Source organism: Hyaena hyaena, unplaced genomic scaffold (genome assembly GCF_003009895.1).
Source record: "Hyaena hyaena isolate Hyena2069 unplaced genomic scaffold, ASM300989v1 scaffold_50, whole genome shotgun sequence".
Classification (NCBI taxonomy): Eukaryota; Metazoa; Chordata; class Mammalia; order Carnivora; family Hyaenidae; genus Hyaena; species Hyaena hyaena.
In genome coordinates, this window is record NW_024080682.1 from 4,554,025 (window position 1) to 4,580,917 (window position 26,893).

At 47.3% G+C, this 26,893-nt stretch overlaps 1 protein-coding gene and 1 long non-coding RNA gene across 7 annotated transcripts in view; one reads left to right on the forward strand and one right to left on the reverse strand.

The window, feature by feature from the left end:
* Positions 1-2,195: 2,195 nt before the first annotated feature.
* Positions 2,196-7,420, reverse strand: LOC120230902. Of its 3 annotated transcripts, XR_005528213.1 has the most exons (5): positions 7,043-7,420; positions 5,950-6,168; positions 3,367-3,470; positions 2,897-2,972; positions 2,196-2,643 (listed from the first exon to the last, which is right to left on the reverse strand). It is a non-coding gene; the product is annotated as an uncharacterized LOC120230902 (long non-coding RNA). The 3 variants fall into 3 exon arrangements; XR_005528212.1 differs by lacking the exon at positions 5,950-6,168; XR_005528211.1 differs by lacking the exons at positions 5,950-6,168; positions 7,043-7,420 and having other exon boundaries at positions 3,367-5,943.
* Positions 7,421-8,209: 789 nt separating this feature from the next.
* The window catches only part of RNF32 (ring finger protein 32), a 29,946-nt gene continuing 11,262 nt past the window's right edge, over positions 8,210-26,893 (forward strand). Inside the window, exons 1-8 of one of the 4 annotated variants that reach the window (XM_039230678.1) lie at positions 8,210-8,408; positions 8,996-9,086; positions 10,373-10,457; positions 10,982-11,246; positions 15,857-15,999; positions 19,176-19,208; positions 19,659-19,783; positions 19,956-20,064. In XM_039230678.1, the coding sequence (XP_039086609.1) occupies positions 10,443-10,457; positions 10,982-11,246; positions 15,857-15,999; positions 19,176-19,208; positions 19,659-19,783; positions 19,956-20,064 (690 nt within the window). In that variant the 5' untranslated portion in view covers positions 8,210-8,408; positions 8,996-9,086; positions 10,373-10,442. Of the gene's footprint in view, positions 8,409-8,995; positions 9,087-9,255; positions 10,458-10,981; positions 11,247-15,856; positions 16,000-19,175; positions 19,209-19,658; positions 19,784-19,955; positions 20,065-26,893 lie in introns of those variants that run through there. The other 3 variants (XM_039230679.1, XM_039230681.1, XM_039230680.1) reach the window with 3 other exon arrangements.

The window sequence follows — 26,893 nt, forward strand, 5'->3', positions numbered from 1 at the left end:
TCAAGCAAGATAAATACCAAAAAATATACGATGGGGCATATCATATACAAACTGTAGAAAACAAAGAAAAAGAGAACATCTTGAAAGAAACCAGAGAAAATCACCTTACCTACAGAAAAATAAGAATGACACCAGACTGCTCTTCAGAAATCATGCAAGCAAGAAGAAAGTGGGGTCAATATTTAAAGTGTTGAAAGAAAAAAAATCCACTAACCTAGAATTCTGTATCTGGTGAAATTTTGCTTCAAAAGTGAAGGAGACATTATCAATGAACAATCTGAAAAGGAAATTAAGAAAATAATTCCATTTACAATAACATCAAAAAGAATTAAATATTTAGGAATAAATGTAAGCAAGGAGATCCAAGACTTGTATACTGAAAACTAGAAAACGTTGCTGAAGAAAATTTTAAAAAGACCCAAATAAATGGAAAGATATCTTGTGTTCAAGGATTGGAAGGCTTAGTACTATTAAGATGATAGTACTATAGTGAGCAATACACAGACTCACTGTGATCAATTCCCTATCAAAATCCCAATAACATTTTGCAGAAATGGAAAAATACATTACAGAATGCATATGGAATTTCAAGGGGTCCAGAATACCTAAAACAATTTTGAAAAAGAAGAGCAAAGTTGGAGATCTCACACTTTCCAATCTCAAAACTTACTACAAAGCTACAGTGATCAAAACAGTATGGTACTAGTGTAAGGACAGACACACAGATCAATGGATAGAATTGACAGCTCAGAAATAAACTTTTACATCTATGTTTAACTGAATTTTGACAGAAGTACCAAGACCATTCAATAGGGAAAAGAGCAGTCTGCAAGAAAAAAAAAAAAAAAAAAAGGTGCTTAGAAAAACAGATTTCCACAAGTGAATGAAGTTGGACCTTTGCCTTAAAAAATTAACTTCAAATGGATCAAAGACCTAACTGTAAGAGCTAAAATTCTAGGACTTGCAGAAAAAGACATAGGGAAAAATCTTCACAACACTGGATTTGTCAGTGATTTCTCATATATGACACCAATAACATAGGCAACAAAAGGAAATAGATAAATTGGACTTCATCAAACTTAAAAACTTTTGTGGATCCAAGATGACTATGAAGAGAGTGAAAAATCATCCCATAGAATGAGAGAAAATATTTGCAAATCACATACATGATAAAGGTTTTACATCCATAATATCCAAAGAACTCCTAAAAGTCAACACCAAAAAGACAAATAAGCCAATTAAAAAATGAGCAAAGGACTTGAGTAGACCTTTCTCCAAAAAAGATATACAAATGGCCAAAACGCACACTGATAGATGCTCAACATCATTAGTCATTAGGGAAATGCAAATCAAATCCACAATGAGATATACTTCACAACAAGTAGGATGACCATAATGGGGGGGGGGGGGGGATGGGAAACACCAGTATTGGAGAGGATGTAAAGAAACCAGAACCCTTGTACATTGCTGGGAACATAAAATGGTGCAACCACTGTAGAAAAAGAGTTTGGCAGTTCACATAGAACTCCCATATGACCCAGCAATGTCACTTCTAGGTTTATACACAAATACATGTACACACATGTTCACAGTAGTGCTACCGACACTAGTCAAAAAGTGGGAAACCACCCAATGTCTATCGGCAGATGAATGTATAACCAAACTGTGGTATATACACACAGCAGAATATTACTCAGCTGTAAAAAAGATTGAGGTACTGAGTCACACTACAATGGATGGACCTTGAAACATGCTAAGTGAAAGAAACTGTTGTTCAATATAATAAAGAGGAACCATATACTGAGTGATTAAAGCTTATGGATAAATGAAGTAAATGACAGCAATGTTATATGGGATGAGACACAGAGATTGGGGATATTCTTCCAAGACACCTGCACTGCCCATGAAGCAGTACTGTGGAATTTGAAATTGGATTAGGTTAGTTGTATATGTATATGGTAAACACTCAGGCAACCACTTAAATATATTTTAAAAGAAATATAATTGGGGTGCCTGGCTGGCTCAGTTGGTAGAGCATGTGACTCTTGAACTCAGAATTGATGAGTCTGAACCCCACATAAGGTATAGAGATCACTTAGAAATCTTTAAAAATAAAAATAAAGTACGTGTAATTGATATACTAAGAAAGAAGTGAAAATGAAAGCATATAAAATGCTCAATTAAAATCACAGAAGGCAGAACAAGAGAAGAAGTTTTCATTTTATTTGTTTGTTTTTTAAGGAACAAAGGGTGAACACACTGTAGAATCCGTCTGTCAACAACGTGCTGTTGTGTTGAATCCATAGATCAAGTCAGGAAAAACCAACATCTTATGCACAGTGAGTCTTCCTCTTCAGGGAAATGGAATATCTCTTCTTTATTTACTTAGATCTTTAATTTCTTCCATCGGCTTTGTAGTTTTACCTCAGACAGGTCTCGTTCATATTTTAGTAGATTTATACCTAAGCATTTCATGTTTTGGTGCTAATATAAATGGTATTCTGTTTTTCATTTCAAATCCCACTTGTTCATTGCTGAGCTCTAAGAAAGTAGTTGGCTTTCCTATCCTGGAACTTGTTGTTTATGAGTTTCAAGATTTTGTTGCCAATTCTTCAAGACTGTATATATAGACGATCATGTCACCTGTAAACAGAGAGAGTTTCATTTCTTCATTCCTGATCTGTATGCTTTTATTTCCTTTTCTTGTCATATTACATTAGCCAGGACTTTCAGTATGAGGTTGAATAATGGTGAGAAAGAACACTCTTGCCTTGCCACAGGAGTAAAGCATCTAGGGTTTTACCATTAAGCGTGATGTTAGCTGTAGGGGTTTTGCCATCTTCTTTATCAAGTTGAAGGAGCTCCCCTCCATTTCTTGGGCACGGAGAGTTCTTACCGAGAATGACTATGGGATTTTCTCAAGTGTTTTTTCTCCACCTATCGATATGGTCATGTGAATTCTCTTCTTTAACCTGTGGATGTGATGGGTTAGATTAATTGGTTTTTGAATGTTGAACAAGTCTTGTATATCTGAGATAAGTCCCCCTTGGTCATGGCACATAATTCTTTTTATACGTTGTTGAATTCTATTTATAATATGTTATTAAGGAATCTGGATCTGTGTTCATGAGGATATTGGCTTGCAATCTTCTTTTCTTACATCTTTATCTGGTCTTGGTATTGGGGGCAGCGCTAACCTTATGGGATGGGAACTCTCTGTACGATCTGCTCAATTTATCAGTAAATGTTATCAGATAAAAACTATTAATTGAAAAAAAACACCTTACCTTGATTTAATCGGAAGCAGCCTCCTCTGTATTAAACATAACAGAGCATAAACTGATGCCATATTTAGAGAAACTGTACCTTAGCTGTGGTGGCTGGAAACCGGCACACGCTGACGTCCCAGGGTACTGCGGGGACTGTACTAGTAAGCTGGCATCGCCGATGTTTCTGCACACTTCCAAAACCTTCAGTCAGGGCAGACAAATCACAAACGTCTGACACAGGGTCACATCACCCAATCAAACTCCTTTAATACGATGACTATGTACTAACTGCCTTTGACAAAATGTTTTCAATGTCTGCACATTGTGATCACAGCATTTTTAGCATGAATATCTTTATCACGTCCGTTCTTAGATCGTAACAGGACACCATTCTTTACCAAAGTGATAAATTGCTTCTAAATATCCTGGATTCCACAGCAAAGAATGGATATGCTCCATCTCCTATTCAGAAAACAAGTTTTTAACAGAGCTCTTTTGCTATGCCCATGACTCTACAGGCAAGGAACTGAAATAAGCTGTTTCCTCCCCATTTCTGCAGCACACGGGATGTTTTCATCAGCGATCCTTTAGCACTACTGTAATGCGAACAGGAATGATGTAATCATTGTGCCTCTGGTCACAGAGATAAAAATATATGTATGCATTTTGCCAGAGGAGTTACAACAACTTGCCCTGAGCTCTTTTCCATTTCTTTATTAAATAGAAAACAAAAGTCTAGAATAGTCCCTAGGAATGAGAACTCTTTAGGTACCTACCAGTACACAGTGCTGCTGTGGGACACGGAGGGACAGCAGATTTCCCAACAATTGCTGAACCTCCTGGGTCACAAAATACAGGAAAGGATTTTGAGTTATTTGAAAAAGGGAAATAGTCGGGTGGAAACAAGTTTAAAACCAGAAATCAGTAATAAATGTAGCAGCATTAGGAGAAAGTTAAAGGCAATACTAATGATTAGGAGAAACAAATGGAAGGAAACGTGTTTTCAGTGGCGATTTCAACACTGAAAGCTATCTTAAGGAAGAAAAAGGACCGTATGCCCTTGGCTTCTGCTCCTTACGGATATTTTCAGTGCCAAGGGCTGCGTGAGCACAGGCGGGAAGAGAACAGGCACCGGGTAGGATAAGAGCATTTTGTAGAATACAGAGGAGAAGCCGGAGAGCACGGAGATACTAACTAGGAGAGAAGGAGGGTGTTGAGGCAGCCGAACCGTCCGGCCCAAGCAGGGGCTGACGGAGACCACGCGGACGGGCAAACTCAAACCCCGTGGGCAGGACGTAGTCAAGATCCTCACGTTCCCAACATCACCATCCAGGACGTGTCTCTGGGGTAATCGTGGGAAAACCTCACCCCCCACCAGCCGACCAACCCCAGCTGCCACTCTAGAGCGTCGACACTTTCTCCGCATTGCTTCCTCTACGGCCAAGATGCAGGATCGGAGTCCCCTCCATATACGTGTTTCCCACATAACTAGCCCCCCATCCCTGGACACCCCCCCCAAGATGTGCAGGCATCATCACCCTTCTTTGTTTATATGTTTATGCACACACCCCTTTCACATGGTGCCACGCACGGCAGCTTGGTTCTAGGCAGAGGACAGATGCATTCATTCCAGACACGTCCAGTCCTTCTCTGGGGGACGAAGCAGAGCAACCAAACACACTGACCATCTAATACACACCCCTAACTGTCCCTCATCTTCTGCAGACCTATCTCTTCACACCACTCCCGGAACACTCACAAGTCATGCTTGTGAAACTCTAGAATAAATCAGCCATGTGCGTGCTTTCGCAATGGGCACCGAACAGTGGCGCCGAGCAGTGCTCAGCCAGGCTTCTAGAAGATGCGAGCATGCTCTCTGCCTATGTGCAGCATCTCAGGCCCATCTTTAAACAAATAAAATTAAAAAAAAAAACAAAAAAACTAAAGCCATAACATTAAAATATAAATCACTAAGAGCACCTTTTGGGAGTGAGACAGGTTGTTTATGAGGGTTATTTAACCCTGTCCGAGAATGTTGGCCACTGACGCAATAGCTTGGTTCCAAACACAGAACTCACCACCCGGAGGAGGGGTAAGGACTGTACACCCCACAGCATCTTCTTCAAACATCTGCCAGGTCGGCTATGATTTGGTCAGGAATTACAAAGTAATCATTACAAGGTTAAATTTCCAAACAAAAGCCTGCAGAAAAATATTGTGTGGCTAACAAGAAGATCCATTTCTTTCAGGTGGAAAACATGCAGGTAGTAAGACTGTTGTGAGATTTTAAACTCTTGGATGGAGGGGAAATTTTTTTAATGGGGATTTTTCTTAGAACTTTATGGAGTTCAAGACAGATTCCTGACAATGACTTGAAGAGTGGCAGTCACTGCCCAAAGCAGCTCATATACAGAAGACATCTTTGAATCTAACCACGGGCGGAAGGTGGTTAACAGTATTCCGACTTATTCAAATTGTTCCTGTTACAAGTAACAGAAAACCAGACCCAATCCGGCTGGAGCATAAAGGAAACCTATTCACTCAGGTAAGGAAAACACGGAGTGGGGCTGGCATCAGGGCGTAAACTGTCGCCAGCGCCTGGAGTCTGTCCAGATCTCTGCGGTTTCCAGTGAGATCCTTCTCTAAGGTCCATGGAATGGCCCGCAGCGGCAGCTCTCACCTGACTGATGACAGGTCTTCTCTTGTTTCTATGTCAGGAGGAAGAATTAAAAGAATTTTCCAGCAGCTCCTTCCGAAATACTAAGTCCACCTAACTGGCCTAAGTCACGTGCCTGTCCCAGCGACGTCACTGTGGCCAGGACACCAACTTTCTGACCAGCTCAGGCTGGTCACAGGGTCCGTCCCAGACCGAAGAATCCCCAGGGCTGGTGGAGAAGGACTAGCAGATGCCGGGGAGGGAAGAAACAAAGGTCCCCTTGATGTATAACAGACCCACCGTTTGGGAAAACGGAGTAACTTGTCAAATTCAGACACCTAAAAACTAAGTTTAGACTTGGACTCGGGTCTGCCTATCTAAACCCAAAGCTTTCCCACTCTGTCCTTCACAGTGTTCTAACACTCATTTACAGAACGGAAAACTCTCAGGACTGCAAACAGGCCCCTACCTGTCTTCTAGACCCATCACCAGTGAAACGTAACTCAAGGTTACAATATCCGTTGGAAAAGCTTAAACTACTATGCGAAAGATTAACAACTTAAAATTAACTTAGGTATACATCTAATTTGGCTTATCAAAAAATTTTAGCTTGTTTTTAGTACTTTTTAAAACCTCCAAACAGGAGTGGCCAGTTTAGAAAATTTAATTACACTAAGATAATCTGAAGTGGAGCTTCAAATTATCTTGTTTCATTATATTCCAAAGTCACATCAAATATCTTAACCTTTAGGTCTTTCATGATCAATTTCTAATCAACTTGTTAACTTCTTTAGACCAACCTACTTTGAATTTAAAAAAGGGGGGGGGGGCACCTGGGTGGCTCAGTTGTTCAGCCTGGTGGGACCCGGTTTCGGCTGGGGTCATGATCTCAGGGTTTGTGAGTTCAAGCCTTGCCTGGCCCAGCTCTGCGCGGACCTCGGTGGAGCCTGCGTGGGATTGTCTCTGCCCCTCCCCCACCCGGGCACACTCTCAAATGCGTTTTGCATGTTTTCTCTGTACTTTCAACTGAACTTTAATTCAATAAAAGTACAAACATAAGTTGAAATAACAAGTCACGGCCACTAAAACAAACAAACAAAAAAAGACAAACTCGTACTGATTTGTGCTTCTGGCCGTGATGGTGGTGAAGGGACCAGATTGAAGGTCTCACCTCCAAAAGTAAAAGATCAGACACAATGTAAGAAACACCTGCTTTGGGGCACTTGACTGTCATCGGTAAGAAAAGGGAAACAAAGGGAGCGGAGGTTTCCAGGCCGCAACCCAAAAGGGGGCCACAGATGCCTCCACAGGAGGTCGCCCCCTCCGGAGCGCGGGAAGGGCTGGCCCCCTGGGCACCGACCCCGACCCTGGGCCCCTGAAAGCCCCCTGGGCACCGACCCCGACCCTGGGCCCCTGCTGGGCCCCTGGGCACCGACCCCGACCCTGGGCCCCGCGGAAGCGCCAGACCCTCTGCCCCGCCGCGAGGCAACCAGGCGCCCTACACGAGGCGCTGGAAGTCACTTCGCGGAGCGTGACCGGCCTGCACCCCGCGTACACCGTTCACGTCGGGGATCCGGTCGAACAAGGCCAGACGCCCCCCCGGCCGCTGGCGGAGGGAGAGCGCGGCCCACCGGGGGCGGCGCTCAGCCAAGCCCACGGCGCAGCCACGGGCACAGCCCGCAGCACGTCGGGAGAGGCCGCCCGGCGCCCGCGGGCCCTCAGAGGGCGGGGCCCGGCCCGGGGGGGGGGGGCCGGGCGGGGGGACGGCGCCGCCCGGAAGCAGCGGAGACGCAGTCGGGGCGGCGGCGCGCAGGTGCGGGCCGGCAGGTGCTCGCGCGCGAGGGTGGGCGCACGGGACGGTCCTCCGCGCAACGAAGGCCGAACCGTCGATCGTGCAGAAAACCGCGGCGCAAGCAGCTCGGGAACGCGGCGCGGGGCTCGGGAGGGACACCACCCAGGGCTCGGACGGGCGCACCGCTCGAGAAGCGCGCCAGCCGGGCCTCCGACCACCGGCGCGGGGCCGGCCCGGCGAGCATGCGCGGTGTGGCCGTGCGCGGGGCGGGGCCGGCGAGCACGCGCGGTGTGGGAGCGCCGCGCCGGCGACCGAGACGTCTGTGCCGTGCGCGCGGCCGAGCCCGCGAGCATGCGTGCTGCGGCCGTGCGCGGGGCCGGCTCGGCGAGCACGCGCGGCGTGGCTGCGCCGCCGCCGGCGCCGCGAACTCGGAGCTGTGCGCGGGGCGGGGCGGGGCCGTTGAGCATGCGCGCCGGGGCGGGGCGCCCGCGGCCGCGGTTGCTGGGCAACGGCGAGCGGCGCGGAGGTCGGTGCGCGAGGCGGGTGCGCCGGGGCGGGGCGGAGCGCGGCCGCGGGGACCCTGTCGGGCAGCGCAGGTCGTCGGGCCCCCGACCGTCGTCGGGAGGGCCTAACCTCGGGCCGCTGGGTGAGAGCGGTGACACTGCCCTCACGAGCGGGGCCGCGCCCACAGGTAGGGGACTGGTGACCGCACCGGCACCCGGTAGCCTGCGCGCTGCTGCCCCCTCGGAGTCGGGTCCCCCCGCCGCACGAACAGGGGGTCCGCCGCCTACCAACGCCGAGCCCGCGTGTCCAGCTGTCTTTTCTCGTGTGCGCGTGTTCTGTGTCGGTAATGTGCCTGTCGATTGGCTTGTAGACCGTCAGTTGTTGTGACCAAGCCCTAACACTTTTAACTAGTTGTTAACGGTGGAATTTACTGAGAAAGAATATTCCTATTAATTCTGGCTCTTAAAGCTGGGCGAGGATCAAGTTTCTAACCCATTGTAGTCCTACTGCTACAGACTAATTAATTTGTAATCTTGAAGGAGTCCCTAATCTCTGGATTTGTTTTCTCCTTTATAAAATGGACTGGGACTAAATACCGGATGCGTTCCCACCTCGGAAATTCGGCGGAGAAGCTTCACACTTTTCCAAAGCTCTTACCTTGACACGAATCTTAGTGTCTCGCGGTGCAGACACTTGAGATAAAACTGTAGACTGTGGAGAGCTAGCTGTGATCATTAAAGAGTTTTCAGTATGATGTAAATTATACTCTGCCAGGGTACAGGCGTGGTGAAGGAAGAAGATTCTGGAAGGGAGCTACAGCATTTCCGATACCTTCTACTGTCTCCGCAGCTCACACTGTCCGGAGGAAAGTGCTGGATTGAAACTTCTTGTGTGGGGGCGCCTGGGGGGCTCAGCTGGGTTAAACTTCCCACTTCGGTTCAGATCAGGATCTCATGGTTCCTGACTTTGAGCCCAACGTCAGGCTCCCTGCTCACAGCTCAGAGCCTCTCTTCCTTTCTGCCCCTCCCCTCCCTCAAAAATAAACATTTGAAAAATTAAAAAAAAAAGAAGAAGAAACTTCCTGCCTGCCTATCTTGAGGCCAGGTTGGAAAGCGAGCACAGAGACTGTCTTCTAGTTTCAGAAGCGTCTCAGCCCCCGCTAGGCCTGGGAGAGTCAGGGCTCGGTCTCTCCTGTCCTCACTTCCCACCTACAGTAACTTTATTCGTCTGGACTAAGTTAATGCAGGTGTTGATCCTTAGATATGTATTTTGGATTTCTTCCTTTCTAGTCTTAAAATTAGGCCCCATTTCCTAAATTACTTTAATAACTTACTGTTCCTCTCCATTCCTGTGGATATTGGACCCTTCGGAAACTGTACCCTTGCCTTAAAACTAAAAGGGCCAATTCTTCCACCAGTTTCAACGGGAATTGGAGCAAGAATAACCATTTACAGAGTATCCTCTGCATGAAAGGGCCCTGTAGATAGTTTGCAAAGGTGGGTTCATCTAATCCTAAACACAGCCCTGCAAGAGGTGCGTTATGAGGCCTGTGTTAAGATAAAGAAACAAACTCAGAGGTAGTGAGTATCTTGCCCAGCAAACAGCAAGCCGGACCCCGGTTTGTTCCCTGTAGTCGGTATCTGTGCTCTGGACACAGTGAAGCCACGGGACTCCCCTTGCCTTCCAGGCTATTCGCGGTTCCCTTTCTGCCCTAATCAATAAACACAGGCCGAGTGCCCCAGTGCCTTTGCTTCCCCTGATCCCCCCTGATCCCGGGGAGTTAAGTGTGCTCATTTCCCTCTTATCTGTCCTTCAAAGCCCAGTTTAAATGTTCTCTCTTAAAGAGAGATTTCACTTACTCTATTCTCTGGTCTTATCAGTCTGCAATTGTGTTGTATTTGCCTATAATAGTATATTGAGTAATGACTGTTCTCATTTATACTCGTATGCTCCCTCCCACTAGCTGGAGAGTTGAGGACAGGGCTGGGAGGGTGGGGGGGTCATCACCTCCGGGAGTCCCTCCAGAATCACTGTGCGCGGCTCAGCGCTGCCCTCTGGTAGACTCTCGCATGTCAGACTCCCAAACGTATCTTCCCTATAAGCTTCACAAGAGATGTTAACTCTGACTTTCTGTTGCTTATGTCCCTACAGCGGAAGAATTGAAGGGCTGGGATCCGGTGACCGGCCCTGCCGGGGCCAGGCGGCAGCTCCCCGACTCAGCATGCCGAAACACAAGGTGCACGGTCCTGCTTGAAAACAAGCTCTGTTTTACTCCCAAATATATTTTAATTCGGCCTTCGAAAGTATAAAAGCATAGTTGCAAACCTCGCCCCAATGACGTACTGTCCCCTTAGTCCCCTGGGCAACCGTCTCATAGCCGTGCATTTCCGTCTGTGTAAGTTTTCACCAAAAAAGCACGCCCTTAAATGCAACATTCTCTTTCGCATCACAGTAGCAAGAGTTGCCTTGAGTCTAATTTTACTGCCCTGAAACAGAATGTGTTCCGGCACTTACGGCTTTTATAGGTCATACGAATTCATTCAAATGTAACACCTCAGTAGTTAAATGATAAGATATTGCCACGTCACCAACATAAATGAGGACACCAGGCTTCCCTGCACCTAGGTGATAAGGGTCAAACACTCTTTACTATTAGATTTGGTCTAGGGTGCTGCCAGGGCTGAGCACTAAGCCGGAGCTTTCTTCCAAATGATGTCGGACATAATGTTCTGCATGTAAGGCTTTCTTCCTGTTTTTTAGGGTCACTCATCGAAACAAGATAACTTAGCGGTCACTGCAGTTGCTTTACAAGATCACATTTTGCATGACCTTCAACTTCGAGATCTTTCAATAGCAGGTCATTCTAAGACAAAGGTACAACAGAGAGACACCAGATCCAAATCTCTAAAAACAAATACAAAAGCAGTAATAGATACCGGACTCAAAACAGCAGCACAAGGCCCGAAAGTGGAAGATCTGGAAAAAGAATATGTTCTTGATCCCAAACCACCACCATTAACTTTAGGTAAGTTGATCCCATCCTTTGTATTTTGGCTTAGTAGAGCTAATGAATCTAGTTGAGATGAATAGTGTAATTTCTTTTCTGGAACGGGGTGTATTCTCATTTATAATCTTATAGAAAGATATGTATGTAGTAAGGTTTAAAAATGATGGGGAGGGGCGCCTGGGTGGCTTAGTCGGTTAAGCGTCCGACTTTCGCTTAGGTCATGATCTCGCGGTTCGTGGGTTCGAGCCCCACGTCGGGCTCTGTGCTGACTGCCAGCTTGGAGCCTGGAGCCTGTTTCAGTCTGTGACTCCCTCTCTCTCTGACCCTCCCCTGTTCACGCTGTCTCTCTCTCTCTCTCCTAGAAATAAATAAAACATTAAAAAAAAAATAGGTTTAAAAATGATGGGGACATGTATGGCCAACTAATCTTTGACAAAGCGGGAGTGTCCACTGGAAAAAGGCAGCCTCTTTAACAGATGGTGCTGGGAGAACTGGACAGCAACGTGCAGAAGAATGAAACTAGATCATTTTCTCACACCATGCACAAAAATAAACTCAAAATGGATAAAGGACCTGAATGTGAGACAGGAAACCATCAAAACCATAGAGGAGAAAGCAGGAAACACCCTCCTTGACCTCAGCCACAGCAGTTTCTAACTTGACACATCCCCAAAGGCAAGGGAATGAAAAATGAACTATTGGGACCTCAAGATAGAAATCTTCTGCATGGCAAGGGAAACAATCCATAAAACTAATAGGCACCTGACAGAATGAGAAAAGATAGTTGCAAATGACATATCAGATAAAGGGCTAGTATCCAAAATCTATAAGGAACTCACCAAACTCCACACCCGAAAAATAACCCAGTGAAGAAATGGGCAGAAGACATGAACAGACACTTCTCCAAAGAGGACATCCAGATGGCCAACAGGCACATGAAACGATGCCCAGCATCCCTCCTCATCAGGGAAATACAAATCAAAACCACACTGAGATACCACCTCATGCCAGAGTGGCTAAAATGAGCAAATCAGAGAACTCTAGATGCTGGCGAGGATGTGGAGAAACGGGCACCCTCCTGCACTGCTGGTGGGAATGTAAACTGGTGCAGCCCCCTGGAAAACAGTGTGGAGGTTCCTCAGAAGTTAACACTAGAACTCCCCTATGACCCAGCAATACCACTGCTAGGAATTTACCCAAGGGATACAGGAGTGCTGAGGCATAGGAGCACGTGTACCCCAATGTTCATAGCAGCACTCGCAACAATAGCCAAAACATGGAAAGAGCCTAAGTGTCCATCAACGGACGAATGGATCAAGAAGATGTGGTTCATCTATACGACGGAATACTACATGGCAATGAGAAAGAATGAAATCTGGCCACGTGTAGCAACGTGGATGGACCTTGAGGGTGTTATGCTGAGTGAAATAAGTCAGGCAGAGAAGGACACATACCATATGTTTTCATTTATAAATGGATCAGGAGAAACTTAACAGAGGACCGTGGGGGAGGAGAAGAGAAAAAACAGTTGGGGAGAGGGAGGGAGGCAAACCATGAGAGACTCTTGAATACTGAGAACAAACTGAAGGCTGATGAGGGTGGGGGAGAGGGGAAGGGGAGTGATGGGCATGGAGGAGGGCACTTGTGGGGATGAGCACTGGGTGTTATATGGGAACCAAATTGACAAACTATGAAAGAAAAAATATTATAATAGTATCTAAAAATAAATGAAAGTGATGGGGACAATCAGCAAGAAAATTCAAGACGAGGAAATAAAAATAGTAGACTACGGTAACTATCCACTGGTCCACACTGGCAGAACTCAGTCACTCAGCAGTGGAAAAGAAAAAGGCCTTCCATACAGGAGAACGAGAACTAATAAATCCACAGACAGGGGCCAGAGCTGGAAAATCACCGTCTGGCCGGCAGCACAGTAAGGACCCGCATCGGCAGGTGCTGAGGCTGGAGGGAGACCGTGTTGAGATGCGGGATGTGCACACAGCCTCCCGGTGTGTCCCCTCACCGCAGAGAGGGGGACACTGGAGCCTCGTGTTGGTGACACTGCGCCAGAGGCACCCTGACCAAGTGATCAAAGTGCCCTCCCCGGAGGGATCCGCGCCCACAGCACACGCCCCGACCCCTTGCTCTGAGAAAGTCCCCATCTGAATGTCATCATGAGGAAGCATCGGCCACGCCCAAACTGACGGACATTCTACGGTTTCTGGCCAGTATTCAAGAGTGTCAAGGGAGGCAAATCAAGACAGAGAAATTGTCCCAGATGACAGGGGACTTGGGGGATAAGACGGCGGACTGCAGTGTGTAACCTGGGACGTCAGTGAGAAGAACGAGGTCCAGAAGGTCCAGATTAACTGGCCCTGCGAGGTCAACACTGATTTCCTCATTCTGGTCATCGAACTGGGGCTATGTAAAATATTAACATTTGGGACAACTGGGTAAAAGATGCATGAGGATTCCCTATACTGGTTTTACAACATTTTGCAAGTCTCAAATCAGTTGAGGCTGTAAATTTAGAAATAGAAACGATTTTTAAATGATGCTGGGCATGGAAAATAGGTTTGTCTGGGGGTGCGGCACCCTGGCGCGCGGGTGCTGGCTGGAGGTGCACGGCCGGGAGGGAGCCTGCTGCCCCGGCCACGCCCAGCGGCACCTCTCCCTCCCTCCCAACCGCAAACAGTGCTAGTCTTCTTCTAGAAGACAGCGCGGCTTAAGAACATGCGGAGGCTTGGGATGATGCTATACGGTAATTTAGCGACTGTCTTCTGGTGTGTGTATGTAATTTACGGACTTGGTCCAGTAGATGATCATCATAGTTTAGCAGGAAAGATTTAAATTAGACATCAGGAAGAACTTCACAACTTGGCAAATAAGGGAGATTAAAGAGGAGAGTAAATGGCATACTCTTTCAGGAGCGGTTTACATTCACAAAATGTTTACATTCACAAAAAAATGTTTTAACTGTTCTGCCTATTAATCACTAATAAGGTTGAATCATGTTTGTTTTAAGTTCACTTGGTTTGAGAGAGAGAGCACGTGCGTGATCAGGGGAAGGGGAGAGAGAATCCCAAGCAGGCCCCGTGTTGACCACATGGACCCCAGCTCGGGGCTCGAACGCACAAACCGTGAGATCGTGACCTGAGCTGAAATCAAGAGTCAGACACTCAACCGACAAGCCCCCCAGACGCCCCAATCATGTTTCATTACTGCCTTTCCATGGTGTTGCATGCAGGCCTCTGCTTGCTGATTTTGTGTTCTTTATGTACTCTGCATATTAATCCCTCATGATTTAGCCACTGAGATCCATCCTGGTCTGGACCCCTCTTTTAATTGTATGTGTTATTTTATATTGAATAAAATATGCCTTCTGATTACTGTTAAATCCGTCAGCTTTTCTCTTTATTGTTTATGCTTTGGGGGATTTAAGGAATCCTTGCCCATTCTGAGATGACAAAGATTTTCCACATTTTCATTACTTACCTTTAAAGTACCTCCTTTCACATTTAGACGTCGTCCTGGTGTATCTGCACGGGGTGCGGGGACGTCAGGTGGTAGAAGCCTTACGTTAGCGCACCGTCGTCTGTCGTGCTGAGCTGCGGCACCCCTCTTGTGCCTGTTCCACGACCCATGGTCACACAGGGGGTGAGAGGGGGTATGATTTGGGGGCTTCTGTCTCTGGGCCGGTATTTTACTGTTTTAATTAATAAGAGCTTTGTAATATGTCTTAATAACAGGTAGGAAAAGACGCAAAATTATCCCCCAGAAAAGTCCTTAGAAGCATATTCTTTCAGTACACTAAAGGGCAGCTTGTGGAGCCACTCCTTCTGGAACCTTCCCTCACCATGCTCCCACGTGGATCACTGCTGCTCAAGGCCCACAGGGGTGTCTACTCCATGTGCCCTGAGGACGGCCCCATCCTGCACTCACACCCCTGCCCCCTGACCACCACTGCTCCCCAGGGATGTGCGAGCGCCTCACCGCCCGTCCGCACAGCCCACGGGGAGCACCACACCACCCGTCCACAGAGCCCGCGGGGAGCACATCACCCTCCGTCCGCAGAGCCCGCGGGGAGCACCGCGCCTGCTCCCTCCCCTCAGAGTGCTGAGCGACCTGGGGGCGGGGGGTGGCGCCAGTGCTGGGCTGTCAGGCATCACTGGGGTGGTCAGTCCATCCTGACAGTAATTCTACTTGCTAAGAGGCTTTAGCAAGGGATAAACTTGATTGATACTCATTCTGTGAAGGTCACTGGTAGCAAAACATGCGCTAAATTGGAAGAAGGCTGAAAGATAAAATAGGTGACAAGTGAGAACTTTTGGCCAATACATGTGGAAACTTTGTATTCTTTGACTTTTCTTCCTGAAAATCAGAGAGCAGCACTACCTGCTGTGGAGAAATCTGTGAAAATGACACAGGTATAGGAAATTCTTCACAAATAAAAACATTCCTACCCTTGGCTTTCAGCACCCCCAGAAGGCCAGTACTCCTCACATGCTGGAAGGAAGTACGCCGTATGTTGTGCTTTCACCTCTGTTTGCAAAATAATGTCATTAAATCATACGTGAGTGCTATGTTCTAGATATATCGTACCTTCATTTTCTGTGTTTTCACTTTAGCTCAGAAGCTGGGCCTGTTTGAACCTCCCCCATTGCCACTGTCATCAGGTGAATGGGAAAAAGTGAAACAAAGATCCGTCATGCAAGGGGACTCTATGCAGCCATGCCCAATATGCAGAGAAGACTTTGAACTTCGCCCCCAGGTGTGTAGCAGGAAGATCAGATAAGTGGGCTTGGGGACTAGACCAAGCTGGAGCTTAAGAGCCCAGCCTTCATTTCTCCAGCTTCCTCCGCCTACGTGACCTCAAATACTTACATTCTCTTTTCCATTAATTAGAGTATGTGTGTGAGAGAGAGCTAAACACCCTCATTAAACAGTTTTCTTTATTTGCTGAATGCTATTCTCAAGTACAAAGTCTCCAGGAAGGGAATGCCCTGGTTCCCGCGGCCGGAAGTGAGCTGGGGAGTGAGCAGAGGCCCTGTAGGTAGGAGGCCAGTGCAGCAAGAATGAGAGCAAAGGGGAATTTTAAGTTGTTTTGTGAATTGAGCTCATAAAAAAAAAGGAGAAGATGGAAGAAAAACTTCAATCTCCAAAGAATTTGTATAAGAACCTTTAAGTAACATCTTTGAATATCTGTATTCATGAGCCCTCACCATAGTGAGGCTGGTGATCTTATAGGTGTGTCGCAGGGCTTTCTTTTTTTTTTTTTTTTAATTTTTTTTATTTATTTCTAGGAGAGAGAGAGACAGCGTGAGCAGGGGAGGGTCAGAGAGATAGGGAGTCACAGACTGAAACAGGCTCCAGGCTCTGAGCTGGCAGTCAGCACAGAGCCCAACGCGGGGCTCGAACCCACGAACCGTGAGATCATGACCCAAGCGAAAGTCGGACGCTTAACCGACTAAGCCACCCAGGCGCCCCTCGCAGGGCTTTCTATACACATGGAGCCCACCTAATCTACTGTGATCTCCTTGCGCTAAGAGACGCCTCCCCTGCTAGGATTCTGGGTTCTGTTCTAAGCCAGCGGCCCACCCTTCAGTGGTTTCCCACGTTGTGCTTCCTACAGAGCTGGTTTGCTGGGAAAATAGAGCAAACAGAGTCAAGCAAGCCTATGGTTCATGGCCTGGGAGCCTTGGGCTTTCCTCACTACCTGGCACATAACTCTCAAACTTAATTTGTCTTAATGAGTTTCATCGTTAACAAGTTAGTTCATGGTCATAAAACGTTTGTTCTTTACTAATTTGAATTCACAAGTTATTTTAAACACACTTATTGTATTCCAGCTCTCTATCAAGACCTAATCTTACCTATATGAAAGCTGGGTATCTGGGAAAGAGTTTAGCCCTTAAACCACAGAATTACCATCTAGGATAATTTAGTATTTTAGTGGAGCAAGAGTTAGTAGAACCACAACTAGTCTTTCTGGCCCCAGCAACCTCTTTTTTAATTATGCCGTAAATATTGAGCCTGACTGTTGTGTGAAGAATGACAACTTCTACCAAGTATCTTGTGGGGAGCAGGGTACCTGATGCACATTTCTTCCATTCTGTTTTTTGCTTCTCACTCAATCTTTCTTTTGTTTGGTCACAGATATAGACACTTGTGTTCATTTTGCACGTTTACTTTGTTACTGTTCTGTGTTTAGAGTTTTCCTTAGTTACAAACAACAGCTGGCACTTCCCCCAGCATTTAATGATTTCAGAGGGCCTCAGTCACCTTGTGCGTCCCAGAGGGAGGCATTGTACCCATTTAATGGATAGGACATAAACAAGTCAAGTGACCCACAGCAGGGTGATTCAGGAAGTGTGTTCAAGGTCAGCTGGAATCTAGTCCCAACTTCTAGGACACCGTTAGTGTATGGACCACCACTTAATCATTTACTCTTATCTCAGATAATCATTGCGGATAACATTTGTGGACATTTATTTTTTTTTTAATGTTTTATTTATTTCTGAGAGAGAGAGAGACAGCATGAGCAAGGAGGATCAGAGAGAGAGGGACACACAGAATCCGAAGCAGGCTCCAGGCTCTGAGCTAGTTGTCAGCACAGAGCCTGGTATGGGGCTCGAACCCACAAACCTGATCATGACCTGAGCCAAAGTCAGATGCTTAGCCGACTGAGCCACTCAGGCGCCCCTAGTGTCTGATTCTTGATTTTGGCTCAGGTCATGATCTCACAGTTCATGGGATCAAGCCCCGTATAGGGCCCTGTGCTGGCAGCTCAGAGCCTGCTTGGGATTCTTAATCTCTCTCTCCGTCCCCCGCCCCCACTCGTGCTCTTCACTGTTTCTCAAAATAAACACCTTTTTTAAAAAGCATATTTTAAATATATGGAAATACAGTGTTATTCAACACAAATCCTCAAATTTGTGTTGATGAAACACGGATATTCTATAAAGAACGCGGAATTGAGCACGCCAAAGGCCGCTATTAGGTAATGGTGATAATTAACGAGGACCTGCGTTTCGGAGGCTTCCCAGCCTGGGCTTATTGGCAGTTGGTTTCAAGTCAAGGTTTTATAGCTTTGTGGGTTCTATCTAGTCCAGCATTTCTTCCATTCTTCCTATTTAAGAGGGGAAGAGCAGAGTGAAGGAAGGGGGTGGGGGGGCCAGGGAAGTGTTCACTGCAGCAGTGTTGGGGGCTGTGGGCGGTGAGCTCCTCCCCCCACCCCTCCTCTCCAGGAGAAGCCAGGGCTGTGGGGGGGGGGGGGGGCTCGCTGGCCCCCTCCCTGCACCTGCTCACAGCTCCCTCGGGCTGGTGGCCTGGTATCACCCCCTGGCTCTCCTTCCAGAAGAACCACGTACCCTCTTCCTTATTCCACAGCCCAGAATGTCACTATGCGGTGGGGGATTCGGGTCCCAGGGAGGTGACACGTTCTTGGGAGCCCACTTCCCTGCATTTCAGAAAGAAAAAGTGTTCCGTATGTGTCCAGGATTTGTTGCTGCTTAAACTGAAGTGTGTTAGGACTAATGGCGCTGCCCCTGGGGGGACAAAGCCCCGGGCAAAGGCTCTTGTCAGGCTCCCGCCTCCTCCTCGGCCCCGCTCGCCAGCCGCCTTCCCCCCCCCCCCCCCCGGGTCTGCCCAGGAAACACATCGGCTTCATAATGTCAAGTACACAGTCATCTTAACAGCGAACGTCACGTGCTTGATATTCCAGACTGTTGTTCACGGGGCTCTTCTGGCCGAGGTCATCTGCCTGTGCTGTGCTCGGCTTCCAACGTCAGAAACAGCACGGTTGGCAATCTGCTCTTCGGATGTTTGGAAGAAACCACACAGCCTACCTTTGAAGCATTCGGAACTTTTCTTTTAATTAATGCGTTTGTGCTGCTGCTCCTTTAAAAGTAATTTAAACTTCAAACACTCTTTTCTTCTCGCAAACAGGTGCTGCTGTCGTGTTCCCACGTGTTTCACCGGGTGAGTGAGTCCCGCCGCGTCGCAGCGCCCGCGTCACCCCGCAGCCCTCGCTCCCTCAGCGCCTCCGGACGGAACCACTCACTGTCCGTAGTCACCGCTCAGCGTCAGACACGCGACTTGGGCCACGGTCCCGTTCATCCTGGTTGGAAACCACGACTCTTCTGTGACAGGAGAACCGCAGGCCCGCGGGGCGCACACGCCGAAGCGTCGGCTCCGCAGCCTCGCGCGCCCGCCGTTCCCTGGACGCGAGTCGTTGACGCAGGTTTCTGAGGTCGCTGCATGTTTACTCTTGTAGAGGTTCATTTCTGGAACACGTTTCGTGAGGAAGGTGTTAACATCTGACGAAACTCCTTCACTTTATAATCTAAATTGGACCGTCTCGTAATTATGAGAGAAAAGCACACTAGTTATGAGTAATTATAAAATTTTAAGTGAAATGTTTTCCTTCAGGCGTGCCTCCAGGCTTTCGAAAAATTCACAAATAAAAAAACCTGCCCGCTCTGTAGAAAGAACCAGTACCAAACCAGAGTGATTCACGACGGAGCCCGGCTCTTCAGAATCAAGTGTGCGACAAGGTAGGAAGGGCCCCCCCCCCCCCCGCCCGCCCGCGGCCCGGAGCCCCGGGGGTGACTCGTGTCTAAGGACACGGGCATTGGGCCTCTCCGCTGACCTCCCGCCCCCCCCCCCCCCCGGCCTGGCCCTGTCTGGAAACCCCCGTTGAAGCCACTCCAAACACGTGTGTTCCAGGATCCAGGCCTGCTGGAGGGGACACGTGGTTAGAAAGTGGTACCGGGAGCTGAGGAGAACCGTGCCTCCCACCGATGCCAAGCTGCGGAGAAAGTTCTTTGAAGGGAAGGTAGGTAAGGCCCTGGACTCTGCAGAGAGCGCGTGACCCGTGGGGGCAGGGGGACCGGCAGCGACGACACTCATTCGGGTGCAGGCTCCGTAAACACGGCTGAGACGCGGCTAGAAGCCCTGGCTGCCGTGAAGCTGCTTTCCCACCCGGACGGCCAACTACAGCTCTGCTTTTCTCGTTAAACCATAAAGTTCATAAAATTGGGAGAAGTTTAAATTCAAAACAACTCTTGTTTGGCCATTTCGTGACCCCTGCTTAAATAATCTCTTCGGCTGAAGGCATGGGTCAAGCCTAGTCTCTCACGCCCCCTGAACTGGGAGTTAAAACCTGGGAGGAACTTTGTAACAGTCAAGGCCCCGGGGCCGCAGGGAGTCACCAAACTGGCCAAACTGCAAGAGTTTCAGAAATAAATAACTTCAGGTTCTACCCTTTCTTTAAACTATGTTTTTATGTGTTATGTTTACTTCTTTGGTTGAACGGTTTCCCTCATGGAAGCCCATATGGAAGGGACAGGAGCGGGAGTGAGAGGGACCAGCTACCCGCCCCCTCCCAGCTCTGCCCTCAGGAGCTGCAGCTCCAGGCGAAGCCTCAGTGTCCTCGGGCGTATAGGACAGCGATCACCCGACCTTGCAGGGCCCGGACCAGCGGAGTGGTGTTGACAGAGGCCCCGCACAGCAGGCACTCGAGAACGCACACTCCGTATCATTGCTAATGTGTTGTTTGCGTTCATCTTTATGCTACCTGCTTCAGATGCAGTGATAGTGTATATTTTTTAAAGTTTAGTTTTGAGAGACAGAGAGAGGGAGAATGTGCACATGTATGAGGGGGGAGGGGCAGAGAGCAAGACAGACAGAGAGAATCCCAAGCAGACCCCACATGGTCAGCGCATAGCCTGACTCGGGGCTCAAACTCAGGAACTGTGAGGTCCTGACCTGAGCTGGCATCAGGAGTCAGACACTTAACCAGCTGAGCCAGCCAGGCACCCGATAGTCCATATTGGTTTTGCTGTATGAGACTATGGTGTTCTGACGGGACACTAGCTTTAAATCACTAAGAATTCATAGTCCCACTTTTCTGTAATCATTATCTATGGAAGTTTCCCTTACACACTTATTTAGATCTTTCCCACACTAACTTGGTTTTGTTAGCCTGCACTCCTATTTGTAAGAATGAGTGACAGAAAACTGCTCTTTGGGGTGCTCAGTCAGTTGAGCATCTGACTTTGGCTCAGGTCATGATCTCATGGCTTCTGAGTTTGCGCCCCCCGTCAGGCTCTGTGCTGACAGCTCAGAGCTTGGAACATGCTTCACATTCTGTCTCGGTCTCTTTCTCTGACCCTCCCCTGCTTACATACTCCCTCTCTCTCTCTCAAAACTAAATAAACATTTAAAAAATTAAAAAAAGAAAACAAGTAATGAAGTAAATCCAAAATGAGGAATACCCTATAAAACAGCTAGCTTGGATTATAAAATGTCAGTCAATGTCATAAAGACCAAAAAAAAAAAAAAAAAGGATGAGAAATGTTCTAGAACAAGGAAGTCTGAGAACTATAACATTTAAATGTAATTAGAGGTCTCTGGATCCTGGATCAAAACTAAAACTAAAAACAAGCACTATACTGGGATGTTTGGGAATGTGGATACGGTCAGTATTACAATAGTGCTGTGTCCGTGTTCAGTCTCCACGGTGTGTTAAGTGCACTGTCACTGACGGCTACGGAGGGGCGTGCTGAAGGGTTTAGGTGGGGGTGATGTGTGGCGATGTCTGCCGCCAACCTGTAAAGAGGTCACACACTCAGGCACAGGCACATACATACAGAAGACGGAATACACTGTAGTGAAATGTTAACAATTAAAAGCTAGGGATAAACTCTAGCAGCTGAGCTAGGATCCAGAGTTCGGAAATCCAAGGCCGTGGGCTGGGAACCAGAAGGAAAGGGAGAGTGGGCGACGGAGAGAGGGTGTACACAAAAATAGGTTTCACAACTTATACCAAAATACACCCCGCATGGAACAAAGAGTTAAACAGGAAAACAGAAACATAATGCTTTTAGAAGGAAGCATTATAAATTTATGATCTGAGAGTGGGAAAGACCTTTCTAGTAGGATTTTAAAACCACACACACAGCCCATAAAGGAACTGATTGATAACTACATATACTTATGTACAGGGAGAAAAAAATTAAGACCAATGACAAATCAGGCAAATATATTTGCAATTCAAAGGACCAGAAGCAAATTTCCTGAGTATGTGACAATCAGTTTACAGAAAAAGAACTACAGATGTCTAGTTACTATATTAAAAATGTTCAACCATGGGGCACCTTGGTGGCTCAGCTAGTTAAGCATCTGACTTCAGCTCAGGTCATGATTTCACAGTTCATAAGTTCAGGCCCTGCATGGGGCTCTGTGCTGAGAGTTCAGAGCCTGGAACCTGCTTCGGATTCGGTGTCTCCCTCTCTGCCTCTGCCCCTCCCCCACTCATGCTCTGTCTCTCTCTCTCTCTCTCGTAAATATAAACATTAAAAAAATTTTTTAAAAGATGTTCAACCTTACTCATGATTAAAGAAAACTAAAATTTTAAAAAATGAGAACCTACTAGATCAGCAAGAATTGGAAATTTTGATGATAATTACCTAGTATTGATGTCAATGAGAGGGAAATGGACATTTTTATAAGCCATTGGTGGAACTAAGAATGTACTTCTGGCTGATAGTTCTATTTGAGCCACCTAGAAATCTACCCTACAGATCTACATGTTTGCTAAGATGTTTCAGTGACTATGTTCACTGTTGCAATGATTATAAAAGAGAAAGAACCATAAACAGCCCAAGAGTCTGCCCCCAGGTACGGCCATATAGTGATTACCACACAGCAATTATAAAGGCCACAGTAGATAGGTGTGTGGGCACATAAAGAGGTTTCCAAGAAGAGGCAACAAGAAAGTATAATGAGCAGAGGAGGTAACATGATAGGGCTGGGGCACCCCGGTAGCTCACGTGGTTGAGGGTCTGAATCTCAGTTTCATGGGTCTGAGCCCCGCATCGGGCTCAGCACTGGCAGCTCAGAGCCTGCTTGGGATTCTCTGTTCCTCTCTCTCTGTCCCTCCTCCACTCACACTGTCTCTGTCTCTCTCAAAGTAAATAAACTTTAAAAAAAGTTGATAGGCCTAAAATATAACCATAATTACATGATTGAGATGAATTTCCCTATTAAATAACAAACTTGAATTACATAGAAAAAAATTTAATAGCTGCTTGTGAGAGACACATTAGAATCCACTGAAATAAAAATGCCCTATATATTGGGTGTTGTATGGAAACCAATTTGACAATAAATTATATTTTTAAAATGCCCTAGAGAAAGGCATTCTCAAAAATAAATGATGCATATGCAAAAAAAAAATAGAAAATCACAGTAAAAAAGTGAATATTAAAGTGCATTTGGCAATTCAGAATCTAAATTATACACTGTTCTTGTGTTTGTGACAATGAGCACACTAGTATTCTGTGGTGTATAACTAAAGCTGCACTTTGAGGACAATTAGTGTCATGCACATTTATTAATAAACAAGCAAGATGAAAGAGAATGAACTAACCATTCAAATGAGAAAGCTACATAAACAACACTAAAAAAATTTAAAATGCAGAAAGTAGAAAGATAAAGGAAGTAATTTATTAGGATAAAAGTAAAACTGGTAAGTGAAGCCGACAGCTGACATTTTGGGGAAAAGAAACTGAAGATGACAATCTCATCAGCATTTAAAAAACTAACAATGTCCAGTTCTCACGAGAGTTAAAACAGATAAAAGAGAAGGTAGACACACGGAACAGGAGGCCTAACCATCTATGTGGAAATCATTTTAAAATGAAAAAAGATTTGTATGCAAACTCATCTGTTAAATCTGAAAATATAATTGAAATGATCCCCTATCAAAATAGCAAACACAGAAAGAAATATCTAAAAATGACTGAGAAAAATCATATTAAAGTATCTCAATATTTACTGAAAATACTAAATTAAATAGCCATTTCTAATAATAACAGCAAACGTGAGTAAGGTGACATTTCTTTATCAAAGTAAAGACCATATATCAGAAACTAAAAACACATTTTTTAGACAGTGAAACCCTAAAGATGCAAAATCAGTTACCCACTATCATCATACTTTGGTGAATCCTTGCCAATGCAGTAATACAAGAAAACGGAATACAGTGCGCACGCGTGTGTCCAGGCATGTGCCTGCACTTGTGTGATGCATGTGTGCCCGTGCTTGTGTGTGTGCATGTGTGCATGTGTGCCATGTGTATTATATAATACATAGTACATACATTATCTCTACATGTGGATTTAAAATCTGTAAAATCATTTGAAGAATTATTAGAACTAAACTATTAGAAAATGTTCAGATTCAAAATAAATATGCAATAATTGTTTCCTATAGAGCAACAATAATCAGATATATGCGATGGAAAAGGACCCCTTGCATAATAGTTAACAATTAAAAATACACTTAGCAAGGAATGTACAAGTACTGATCAGAAGATAAATTTTTTTCTGGGGGTGATATCAGCAACACGGCCAAATAAAACGTCCCTCACTCATATCCACCCCGCACCCATCGGCAGCAACAGTCTGGCCCCAACCACAGGTAGGAGTGCCTCATGCAACCGTGGGACGGGGCACCAGAGGGTAAGTGGCCCGGAAGGAGTCTCGCCCGCCCACGTGCCTGGTAATAGCCACGCACACCTTGGTCCCAGCTGCGGACCCCGAGGTGGCCCCTGCGCCTGCTGTGAGCCCCGGAGAGCCCTGCCTCTGACAACTACCCACATACGAGACAGCCTTTGTGAAGTCCAGGCTTCCCAAGGAAAAGTTCCACGATGCCCACAGGAATGCTCCGGAGGGAGTCAGAGGAGAAGTCAGGCTTTACCCATGTCAGCCCTCCCCCAGGGAGGCACTCGCTGCCAAGAGAGATCTTCTCCCCCGTGATTTCTCCTGCAGGGGAATGTGAGGGCGTGTGAGTGAGCACCCGGCCTCCGTGTCTCCAGAGGGACTCTTCCTTCTGCCCAGAGCGCTGAGTCCTGACCCCCGTAACGGGGGGTGGGGGGTGGGGGGTGGGGGGTGGGAAGAGGCTGGTCGTGTAGCAGTCAGGACTCTCAGACAGCATGAAAGAGACGAGGACCCTACTGACGGTGCCATGGCCTCCCTCAAGAAGCCCCTCCCCCCCGGGGTTGTCTCCCCTGCATACCCCCCACGCGGCCCGCAGTGCTGCATGTGCCTTGCCCACACCCTGTGGCCGGCCCCCTGTGCACACTCCTGGTGGTGAGCGCACGCTCTGGCGGGTGGCTAGTGAGCACATGCAGAAAGCCGGCCCGACTGTGGGCGAGGGAGAGACCACAGCTCCATGGCTTCACCCTTGAGAAAGCCAAAGGGAGAGCATCAGCACCGGCCGGGGGCCACGCAGAAGGCTGAGAAGGCACCCGCACGTAAGAACCCCGACACAAGAGGGAGCAGGACCGGGTGGGGGGGGCCTCCAAGCCCAGAGCAGGGCCGTGACAGGAGGCACCGCTCTCCTGACGCCAGCCAGCAAAGAGTAGAAGGCACGGGCTGCTGTGCCGTGAAGACAGCAACGCAGGGCTGCAGGGGGTGTGAAAACCAGGGTCACATGACCCCACCAAAGGGTCTCAGCAACCTTCCAGCAACCAACCCCAAAGGCCTGGTGAGCTACACTTTGCCTGTGAAAGAGTTCAAAATAGGTGGTTGAAGGAAGCTCAGTGAGGGGCAAGAAACCACAGGAGGAGGGGCGGCTGGGGGCTCGGTCGGCTGGGCGTCCAGCTTCTGCTCAGGTCATGATCTCACGGTTCATGGGTTTGAGCTCCGCACTGGGCGCTGTGCGGACAGCTCAGAGCCCGGAGCCTGCTTCGGACTGTGTCTCCCTCTCTCAACCCCTCGTCTGCTCTCACACTGTCTTGCTCTCTGTCTCTCAAAAATAAAATTTTAAAACTTAAAAAAAAAAACCACAGGAGCATCTGATGAAATCAGGAAATGATACATAAACATAATGACAAGTTCAACAGAGAGAAACAATAAAGAAAAATCAAATACATTCTGGAGCAGAGAACAGATAGAAAGCATCCCCATCAGAACAGATCAAGCAGAAGGAAGAATCTGGGTATTAGAAGAAAGGAAATTTGAAATTACCCAGTCAGAGGAAAACAAAAGGGAATTAAAAAGAGTGAAGAGAGCACAGCACCCAAGGAAACAGTCTGTGAATTCTGAGAGTCTCAGAGGAGAGAGGAGGTGGCAGAGAGAGAGCGGCTGAGAACTTCCCAAATGGGTGAGATTTGCATAGCCAAGTTGATGAAGTCACCAAACAAACTCAACTCAAAGAGATCTTCCCCCCAAAAACACAGTCTAATAAAACTCAAAACCAAAGAATCTTAAAAGCAGCAGGAGAAAACCCACACTCACAAGGGAATTCCCATAAGGCTGTGGGCAGGTGTCCTGGCGGAGATCTCGAGGCCAGGAGGAAGCGGGACGGAGACTTCCCAGGTGCTGAAAGGCAAGTCCTCCACCCGAGAACACTGCCTCTGGCAAAGGTGTGCTTCAGAAATGAAGGAGACAGACCAGACTGAGGGGTCCTCGGCACCGGGCCAGCCTTACAGAAATGCCAGCCCTTGGGGCGCCTGGGTGGCCTAGTCGGTTAAGCGTCCGACTTTCGCTTAGGTCATGATCTCGCGGTTCGTGGGTTCGAGCCCCGCGTCGGGCTCTGTGCTGACTGCCAGCTCGGAGCCTGGAGCCTGTTTCAGTCTGTGACTCCCTCTCTCTGTG